At 27.7% G+C, this 11,382-nt stretch overlaps 2 protein-coding genes across 2 annotated transcripts; both read left to right on the forward strand.

Annotated features, from left to right (window-relative positions):
• Positions 1-1,374: 1,374 nt before the first annotated feature.
• On the forward strand, positions 1,375-3,326 carry LOC114941094 (ionotropic receptor 75a-like; the record flags this gene model as incomplete). Its single annotated transcript, XM_085483490.1, has 5 exons — positions 1,375-1,654; positions 1,755-1,987; positions 2,046-2,320; positions 2,976-3,170; positions 3,245-3,326. Coding segments are annotated over 5 exons (1,065 nt in total), but the record flags the coding sequence as incomplete, so codon positions are not given.
• A 2,820-nt stretch (positions 3,327-6,146) lies between these two features.
• Positions 6,147-10,513, forward strand: LOC114941095 (ionotropic receptor 84a-like). The gene is made up of 9 exons (XM_029315955.2): positions 6,147-6,284; positions 6,593-6,952; positions 7,239-7,354; positions 7,619-7,795; positions 8,822-9,075; positions 9,180-9,388; positions 9,471-9,742; positions 10,163-10,357; positions 10,432-10,513. Exons 1-9 carry the CDS (start codon positions 6,162-6,164, stop codon positions 10,511-10,513), a joined length of 1,788 nt encoding a protein of 595 aa, XP_029171788.2. The 5' UTR covers positions 6,147-6,161.
• The last annotated feature ends 869 nt before the right edge of the window (positions 10,514-11,382 follow it).

Below are 11,382 nucleotides of genomic sequence, written 5' to 3' on the forward strand. Positions count from 1 at the left end.
TATAGTTTCTTCCTTACACATTTTTCTGTGTCACCGAAAATGATACAGATATTTCAGATAATCAAATAGAAGTAATATGATCTATTCTGTATATGCAAAATGCGTCTTTCATATAGATGACAGAATTAAATTATCGTAAATCTTATCGAAAAATTGATGCATTAAAAAATAAGATTACACCAATGATATTTTACAAATAACTACAAATAAAATTTGACAAATAATAAGAGTTTTTATGCACAACGTTGCAAATATATATACCTCTATAAATTAAAAAGAAAAATTTACAATAAATTTTATTTAAGAAATTTGTATAAAATATATATGACTAAAAACTAAATAATATAGCAAATTTGTGAAAACCATGAAGCTAATAAAACCTTCAAATTGCAAGTTTTGCGATATCCAATAAATAATACATATGCAAATTATACCACATCAACGTAATATTCATCACTAAGATTAAATATTTCATATGCAGTAATAATGTCCTTGAATGATTATTGCGCATCAATTGCTTCTCTTCGTTTACATTTTCCAAATACTTCGAAAATTGATAATTTTGATTACACATCTAATTACGTGAAAAGAGTATATATGCGATAGATGATGGTGTACGGATAGTCGATATTTTCTGTTCTGAATATCACAAAGAGATATCTGATCAGTTGTTCGACGTATACAGAAACGGTCAGAATGTTCAAACTCCTGTGTATCTTTGCATTGTTACTTGGTAATGACGTGATCGCATTCTCTCATCATATCGACGATGTTATTCTAAAATTTATCGTCGATACAATGCCGATATTATTCCCGCCATCGAGGATATCGCTACACTCGTATATAAATTTTGCTTCAGAAAAATGCTTTATTTTATTCATTTTCATTTATTTATATTTATTTATTTATTTTGTCTATTTATTTTTTTATATTGAACAAATTAAAGAATTCAAGTAAGAAATAAAAAAAATTTCTTCAATTTTTAAATTATTATTGTTTAGATCTGATTAGCATACGGCTCTAAAATCTAATGTGTACTTCGACTATTCGTCAATAGTATTAACAATAATAATTTTTTGTGCAACCGGCGCACAAAAAGTCGCTCTTTAAGCACATGATGGGATTTTAAAAAAAGCTCCCTTTTCACGCACCGGTCACACAAAATATCGTAGCCAACATGTGCGGGTCATAAATCGGCCGATCGTGCGGATTGTCACATTCGGCTTCGCCTCGTGCGCCAAACTTCCGTACTCTCGGTTGATTTACGATCCCCCGCACTTGTTAGCTACGAATATACTATTATTCTGTCAATTCTATCATATTAATTGTTGATTATTTAATAATTATTTCTAATTCTTATGAATCGATTATATTAATATGACACATAAAATTTTGTATAGCGCGAAATTTATATTTCGACAACCGTTATTATCCAGCGTGAAAAATATCTTCATCTTACCCTTTGAAAGAAATGTTTGGATAGCAATCGCAGTATTCCTTCTTGTCGTTTTTTGCTTATTATATTTATCTATGAAATGGGAATATTATCGGAATACAATGAAAAAATCGTCAACTACCTGGAAAGATACTCATATCGGCAATCCGACACTAGGCGAAGATTTTCTCGTTCTTTTAGGCGCATGTACTCAACAAGGTATACAATTTAATCTAACGATAAATTTTGCAATTTTTAATTTGCAAGTTAAGATATTCGCAATTTTAAGAGTCAACTTATAAAATGTTTTTATCTATAGGTTATTCGTACGAACCATATAGATTTTCAACTCGAATCATCACTCTTACGTTATTGGTAGCCTCATTGGGTCTTTACACGGCTTACACAGCAAATATCGTAGCTCTTTTGCAATCTCCTGGAAATTCAATCAAAACTGTTTCCGATCTCTTGCATAGTCATTTAATTCTCGGTGCGCAAAATTACACAGCCGTTCATAATCTGTTCAAGATTAATATACTCCCAGATTTAATTGTTCAAAACAAAAATTTAAATAACTAGAAATATCGCAAGATTAATTATTTCTATGTAGAATTATCAAAATCCCGTTAGGAAAGCGATTTTTGAAGAGAAAATTGAGCCGAAAAGACACAAGGCCAATTGGATGGATGTAGTAGATGCAACACCTCGCATAAAAAATGAATCATTCGCATTTTACGGGTCAGAATCTCGGATATATCAAATAATAGAAAAAACATTTCATGAATATGAAAAATGCGGGATAACAGAAATCGATTACTCGAACGAGGTATTACTACATCTCGCACTACCAAAACAATCGTCATATTTAGAGATAATAAAGAATGGGTAAGAGACTGTATCTTATGGGTTACTTCATGTTATTGAAATAGAAATAATTAAATAGTATCAATTTATATTAATAATAATTTACGTAATTTAAAATTTAACGTTAAATAATTACCTACATATTAAAATATAAACATATGTATACTCAAATATAGTATTACTTGTATATTCGAATTAGGAAATATTGATTAAAATTTATATATTGTATTTATGTAAATTAAATTGATCGATAAAGAAGGCTCCGTTTTTACATTTAATCATTACTTCATTAAACATACATGCAGATGCAAATAACAAAAATTTCAAAACTACTTATATAGAAAAAAAGCAAAGCAGATTACATATGATATTATTTTCAATTAAGTTTACATTGTGAAAGAATTATAAATGATGTTCTACAAAAATGTTTATAGGAACAGTATTATTTTTTCTTTGTACATGCGTTATTTAAAAAAAATAAATAAATACAATCTCAGAAACAAGAATTTGTAATGTTTCAATATGAAACATTTATGATTTTTTTCAGTGTTAAGTTTTCGAAGATTAATTTATTAAAAAATTAAAACTTTCAAGATTAGGTAACACCCATAAATCTGAAAATACTAATACAATTTACTATATACAAATAGTATGTTTAATAGAACATTTTTTTCAGAGCCATGATACTACAAGAATATGGGCTAAAATTCCGCGATGAATATCGTTTGATTACGAGAAAGCCACAATGTTCGAATGAAGCTAACTTTCTTAGTGTTGGCTTCACGGAATGCCGATTTTTAATTATTATAATGGTTTACGGATTTCTGATTACATTAATTGTATTTGCATTGGAGTTGGTATGGCACAAAATGTAAGATTTAATCTCATTTAAAATCTCACCCACGCACGTCCAGGTTAATGCTAATATTATATTTCCTCCTGCAGACAAAACAAATTTACAATAGAAGAGACGGTTCCATTTGTGAAAGAAAATGAAGATCTCGAAATTACCGAATATATTGACTAGATTATTTCAAGAATACACATTAATCCTAAATGTTACACAAACAGATGCATATTAATATTTTCTACATTTCTGTCGTAAACAAAACTCTTTTCTGCATTATTTCTAGCGTATTCTCTTCACAATTTTAGAGCGCATAGAAGCACGAGCGATAAAAAGTTGAAAAAATGATTAATGTAGCGCACATAAATATGGTGTGTGATAATTAATGCAATTTTATTTGTTTAAAATAAGCTAACACATTTTTTAAAATAAACTATATAATTTTTCTCGCAGAAAAATATATATAGTTCTCCTTGAAATATATAAAATTTCTGTTCTGTCAATACTACGTTTTGCAAAATATATAATAAAACACTTAAAAAGTAGGGATATTAAATAAAGATTATAATGCATATTATTATGTGTATTCCCCTGTAACGAATGAGCGAAAAAAAATCCACTTTATTTATTATTATTTTATTCGTATGATTTAGTTGAATTATGATAATAAAAACTTTATCATTATGATATAAAATAGAAAATACTAATAAAAAAATATATTAATTGAGGTTATAATCTCTGCGGCAATGTGTTTAACATTATTATTTGAAATTTTCGAACGATCTAAAATAATACATTCAATTTTTTATATTTTTATTTTAACCAATTAAACATAGAACACAAATCTTTAAATGTTCATGAATCTATCGAATAGAAATGTGAAATAATATTTATAATTAGATGATGAGAATTTGTAGGATTAAATTAAATAAAAAGAAAAAAGAGTTCAATATGCGTATAAGCCAAAAAGTTAAAAAAATAATAAATGCTACTTGCATTTTGTATGCCATTATATTATTATAACATCTATATATATATATATATATATATATATATATATATATAAATTGTCTAGAAATAGAATACTTTATTATTACTTTTCATTATCGTTATTTATATCATGTATTTATGTTTTATGTATTAATATGTATTTAAATGTACCAACTTTCCCGAATATTTACAACTGAGAAAATTTGCTTAAATTTGAAATCCTACACAAAATAATTTTTACTATTTCTGTAAACGAAAAATGTGCTGTCTTTGTATACGAAAAAATTTTGACAGGATACATAATAAAATTGTGTAACGTTTAAGTATTTGTGTGGAGAGCGCAAGCAGCGTCTGTACCCAGCAAACACCAAGTAACAATTATATAACTGTTAGTTATAATTTTTCACTCAACAATATAAATTCAATATAACCACCGTTTTTTAATTGCATTCAATGCTAATTCCTTGGGGAAATTAGTAAATAATGCCGTGACATCGAGTAAAATTAATAATTCATCATTGTTGGTCGATTTATTTATGACATTATTAGCAAACGACCAACCATCTTTTATGTGCAAAGAAAGTTTTTGAATAGAAGTGTTCAAAATAACGTGGATGTAACTCGCAACATTGTATCACGGACTACCAAGTGACGATACAATTTAACGTAAAGGAACGTCAGTTTTATGAAATTTTGGTAGTTCGTAACAGCGCGGTAAGATCCCATTTGTAATGTTTAAATATGTATTAGTACTCTTTCTCATCAATTAGATTATTATCGCGCCATCATTTCACCAACGTATATATTTTATTTGTTAATGGCCTATTTGGATCCTTTTTTAATTTCTTATACGTAGATTGATCGTTCAATAACAACTCGGTTTTTTAATATAATCAGTCCTATCCATAATTACAGTGGTCTGACCTTTGTCCACACTCAGATTATACCACATCAACGTAATATTCATCACTAAAATTAAATATTTCATATACAGCAATAATGTCCTTGAATGATTATTGCGCATCAATTGCTTCTCTTCGTTTACATTTTCCAAATACTCCGAAAATTGATAATTTTGATTACACATCAAATTACGTGAAAAGAGTATATATGCGAAAAGATGATGGTGTACGCATAGTCGATATTTTCTGTTCTGAATATCACAAAGAGATATCTGATCAGTTGTTCGACGTATACAGAAACGGTCAGAATGTTCAAACTCCTGTGTATCTTTGCATTGTTACTTGGTAATGACATGATCGCATTCTCTCATCATATCGACGATGTTATTCTAAAATTTATCGTCGATACAATGCCGATATTATTCCCGCCATCGAGGATATCGCTACACTCGTGCATCACCCATGGTAAGAATTTTTAAATTCATCATTTATTCACATTTATGCATTGAATAAAGGAAATTAAACAAAAATAGTATATAAAATTACACAAATAATAACTGAATAAGAAATTATAAATTATAAGTAAAATTAATGTTTAAAGTCTATTTTAAACAAGAATAAAAAATATAGGGTGTATTATTTTAAATAATGCTATTTCTCAAGAAATCAAAGCTTACAATGAATAATGTTGAACACAAGTTGTAATTTGAAGGGAGACATCTTGTCGTAAAAATAGTCTTATTTCAGGCATTTCATCATGATATATCTTGACAAAAAATATGAAATATCTCGTAATATACACATTTTTTTATTATCTTACCTTATTAATATTATTAAGAAAATTATAGCAGTTCCATTTAAAAAAGTAATGATATTAAACTTTCCAAAATGCCTCCACCTAAAATAAAACTATTTTTACGACAAGGCGTCCCCTCGAAATTCTATAATTTTTGTAAAACACTTTTCAAAGAAAGAAATAGCTTCTCGCAAAATTAAAAAGTATTATTTAAATTAGGAAACCTTGTTAATAAAAATCTTCCTATAAATTTTTTTCAAATCTGCTCTCTTTTCATTGCTAGATGCCACGATTAAATTATCAAGAAAACTATCGAGTCATTATTTGATGCATAGCATCCACAATAATGTCATCACAGAATTTGACACGAGAATTTACGATGATTTGGAACATCGAAATCTCTATGTGTTGGACATGGACTGCAACTACAGTCTTGACTTTTTACGAAAGGTGCCAAGTATTTTTTATACGTCTGTTATGAATACGACGCGAGCGCAATATATATTTACATTAGCTATACAAGAAACAAATGAAAACGCGATACCTATCACCTATTATTAATAAATATTAATAATTTTGCCCGATAACACTGATTCATTAATGACAATACACTCCTATTATGTTCGAGTATTATTAAAAATAAAGTCATCGACATTTTAGTTCTAAAGACATCTGTTTCAGCTGTGAAGAATTCTCTCGTCTAGTTTCTCGATAGCAAAATTAATTTTATGATCGTATTATCTGATATTATACGACAGGTGGATTTGAATAGAATGTTCGTCGCACCGATGAGGTGGCTGCTCCTGCAGGATCAAAGAACACTAAACGATAACGATGATAATGCCACACACAATTTGACTTTTACATATGATAATTCGATTACGGAGATTTTCGAAGATTTAGCCGTCTATCCTGATAGCGACGTTGTCTTCGCAAAAAGATTAAACGGTGATTTTGTACAACTAACATCTGTATATCGGCCCAGTCCACAGCGAGAAGTCATATGGGAAGATCGCGGAAATTGGACAGTCGAGAATGGTCTACGGATGAAAACTTTCGACGTGGCTTCTGCACGCAGAAGAAATCTTCAACAAACGACTCTTAAAACTACTGTTGTGGTACTTGAAATAAGTATTCATCGTTAAAAAAATGCATTTATATGAACAAATCATAATAAAAAATATTCCGTTTTAAACTAACATAGCAAAATATGTATAACACCTTAGATTTTGATATTATTATAAAATTTATATAATTAAAAAAAGAAAGAGTAAATATAAAGCATCAATAATCAACAGAACGCTGGGATATATATACAGTATAATCTATTGTATAATCCATTATGTTCACTTCTTAATTTCTTGTAAGTCATATAATAAACATTTTAGTATTTTTCAATTCCAGTTAACAAACCTCAAAAGTGTCAATTATTTGGATAATTATGAAGACCCACAGAAAGATCCAACTGGAAGGGCTAATTTTAACTGGGTACGCCATATAGTAAATCGGATGAATGCAACGTAAGTCATACTTCCAGACATCATATTTGTATCAATAATATTAAAATATTTATGTGTGTGAAATAGATTCAAATGACAATTATTATCTGCAATTAACAAAAAGAAATTAATAGCACTAATTTATACAACAAATTTCAAAAATTAATGATCAAAGCTTTGCATTTCATCATTGATTCGTGATAGATTTGGTAAATAACTAATAAGAGAGTCAATTACGTACCTAAAAGTTCATATTTCTACATTCATAATGTTACGTTGTTACAGGTTAAATGTCACAGTTGAGAATTCAACACATTGGGGAAATGTGTTCAAAAATGGGACCAGTAATGGACTGGTCGGGATGCTAATTCGACGCGAAATTGATATCAGTGGTATTCATATGCCTTTCCTGCACGATCGACTCGATAAAGTAAAATATATCAACTTACACACGAATCTTGGGTAAAATGGCGATTAGCTAATTCTTTCTCTACAATTATACTACAGATACCGTTGTAAAATAGATTAAGGCCGTATGTTAATCTCAAGTGTCATATCAGGTAGTATCATAAAATTCAATTTTTTTATATTAATAATGTTTTTCTATCAATTTAATTTAGAATTTTCAATTTCGTGAAATTATAGTTGTTTCTCACACACGTGATAATACATTTAATATATATAAATACTCTCCACACATTAAAAGTAGATAAAATTTTCTATTGAATAGTTATTTATGTATATACATTTTTAAGACGATAGTACTATAATTATAACAGTATAGTTGCTATAAAAAATAAAAAATCTAGAAATAAAAAAATCTATTCTATGTCATCTATTAGAATAATAAAAATAGTTCAATGAAATTTTTTATATAGTTTTGCTATAATTCTTAAAATATTACATAACGAAATATAAGAAAACTAATAAAATATATAATATATCTTAAAGTTTACGTTGTACAACAAATATTAAACAAAATTAAAAATATTAGCTCAAAATTTGACTAATAAATAACACACATTGTGAATTTTCCGTGAATTAAAAATGATATATGAAACTATCCAACTGCAAACGATAGTAGCACAATAGTGAATACACTAATATCCAAACATACTAATGAATAAATACTTATCCATATTTTGCTTAATATTTGCTTCAGCAAAATACTTAATTTTATTCATTTTCATTGATTTATATTTATTAATTTATTTTTTTATTTATTTCTCTATACTGAACAAATTAAAAAAGAACTATAATTCAAGTCAAAAATAAAAAAATTGTCCTAATTTTAAAATTATTATTGTTTACATCTGATTAACATACGGCTCTAAAAACTAATGTGTACTTCGACTATTCGTCAATAGAATTAATAATTAATAATTTTTTATTCTATCAATCCTATCATATTAATTGTTGATTATTTCATAATCATTTCTAATTCTTATCAATCGCTGATACTTATATAACACATAAAATTTTGTGTAGCATGAAATTTATATTTCGACAACCGTTATTATCCAGTGTGAAAAATATCTTCATCTTACCCTTTGAAAGAAATGTTTGGATAGCAATCGCAGTATTCCTTCTTGTCGTTTTTTGCTTTTTATACATATCTATGAAATGGGAATATTATCGAAATACAATGAAACAATCGGCAGCTACCTGGAAAGATACTCATATCGGCAATCCGACACTAGGCGAAGATTTTCTCATTCTTTTAGGCGCATGTGCTCAACAAGGTATACAATCTAATCTAACGATAAATTTTGCAATTCTTAATTTGTATAAGTTAACATATTCGCAATTTTGAGAGTCAACTTATAAAATGTTTTTATCTTTATAGGTTATTCGTACGAACCATATAGATTTTCAACTCGAATCATCACTCTTATGTTATTGGTAGCCTCATTAAGTCTTTACACGGCTTACACAGCAAATATCGTAGCTCTTTTGCAATCTCCTGGAAATTCAATCAAAACTGTTTCCGATCTCTTGCATAGTCATTTAATTCTCGGTGCGCAAGATTACATATTCGTTCATTATCTGTTCAAGGTTAATACATTGCCACAATTAATGATTGAAAAAAAATTTAAATGAAAATAGAAATGTCGTCAGATTAATTATTTCTATGTAGAGTTATCAAGATCCCGTTAGGAAAGCGATTCTTGAAGAAAAAATTGAGCCGAAAGGACACAAGGCCAATTGGATGGATGTAGTAGATGCAACACCTCGCATAAGAAATGAATCATTCGCATTTCACGGATCAGAAACTCGAATATATCAAATAATAGAAGAAACATTTCAAGAATATGAAAAATGTGGAATAACGGAAATCGATTACTTAAACGAGGTAGCATATCTCGTAGTACCGAAGCAATCGCCATATTTAGAGATAATAAAGAATGGGTAAGAGACTATATCTTATGGGTTACTTCGCGTTATTATAATAAAAATAATTAAATAGTAACAACTTATATTAATCATAATTTACGTAATATGAAATCTAACGTTAAATAAATACCTACATATTAAAATATAAATACATATATACTCAAATATAGTATTACTTGTATATTCGAATTAGGAAATATTGATTAAAAATCATGTAAATATTTTGAAATTTATATCTTTCATCACAAATAAAATCACTGCAATCTATCATAAATTGATCCATAAAAAAGGCTCCGTTTTTACATTTAAACATTACTTCATTGAACATACATGCAAATGCAAACAACAAGACTTATACAATTTCTAAAAAGACTTTATCTGTATACAATTTGTTATATACAAATAATATGTTTAGAAAAAAAACATTTTTTTCAGAGCTATGAAACTACGAGAATATGGGCTAAAATTCCGTGATGAATATCGCTTATTTACAAGAAAGCCAAAATGCACAAATCCAGCTAATTTTATCAGTGTTGGTTTCACGGAATGCCGGTTTGTGATTCTTGTAATGAGTTATGGATTCTTGATTACTTTAATTGTATTTGCATTGGAATTGGTATGGCACAAAATGTAAGATTTAATCTCATTTAAAATCTCACCCACGCACGTCCAGGTTAATGCTAATATTATATTTCCTTCTGCAGACGAAATAAATTTACACAAAAAGAGACGGTTCTAATTGTAAAAAAAAATGAAGATCTCGAAATTACCGAATATATTGACTAAGTAATTTCAAGATTACACATTAATCCTAAATGTTAAACAAACAGATGTATATTAATAATTCCTATATTTCTGTAGTAAACAACTCTTTTCTTCATTATTTCTAGTGTATTCTCTTTACAATTTTAGAGCGCGTATGCGCGCACGCGATTAAAGGTTGAAAAAATGATTGATGTAGCACATAAATATGGTGTATGATAATTAATGCAATTTTATTTGTTTAAAAAAAGCTGACACATTTTTTTGGATAAATTATATAATTGTCCTTGCAAAAAAAATATACTGGTTCTCGTTGAAATATACAGAATTTATGTTCTGTCAATACTACGTCTTATGAAATACGTCTTACAACAATCAAATACTTTTAAATTAAGGATACTAAATAAAGATTACAATTCATATTATTATGTGTATTCTTTTGTAACTAAGGAGAGTAAAAAATCCATTTTATTTATTATTATTATATTCACACAATTTAGTTGAATCATGATAATAAAAATTAATTCATCATTATGAAATAAAAAAAGACAATCCTAATACAAAAATATGTTATATTAAAATTATAATCTCTACGGCGATGTGTTTAACATTATTATTTGTAATTTTCGCACATTCTAAAATAATACATAATACATTCTAAAATAATAAATAAATTTACATATTTATTTTATATAGGCAGTTAATCACAGAACATAAATATATAAATGTTCATGAATCTATCGAATAGCAATGTGAAATAAAATTTATAATTAGTTGATAAGAATTTGAAGGATTAAATAAGGTTCAATATGCGTACAGGACAAAAAGGCACAAAAATAATAATAAATGTTATTTGTATCACTTTATAGAGTTATAACATCTGTAAAAATATC

Source organism: Nylanderia fulva, unplaced genomic scaffold, assembly GCF_048542155.1.
Source record: "Nylanderia fulva isolate GAGA-0341 unplaced genomic scaffold, ASM4854215v1 Scaffold25, whole genome shotgun sequence".
NCBI classification, from domain to species: domain Eukaryota; kingdom Metazoa; phylum Arthropoda; class Insecta; order Hymenoptera; family Formicidae; genus Nylanderia; species Nylanderia fulva.

Bases quoted from the DNA above. Each gene is read 5' to 3' on its own strand.
- LOC114941095 (XM_029315955.2), top strand. From the start codon at position 6,162: ATGCATAGCATCCACAATAATGTCATCACAGAATTTGACACGAGAATT. The intron at 7,355-7,618 runs GTAAGTCATACT...ACGTTGTTACAG, and splicing joins GTAAATCGGATGAATGCAAC to GTTAAATGTCACAGTTGAGA. The intron at 7,796-8,821 runs GTAAAATGGCGA...AATTTTGTGTAG, and splicing joins AACTTACACACGAATCTTGG to CATGAAATTTATATTTCGAC.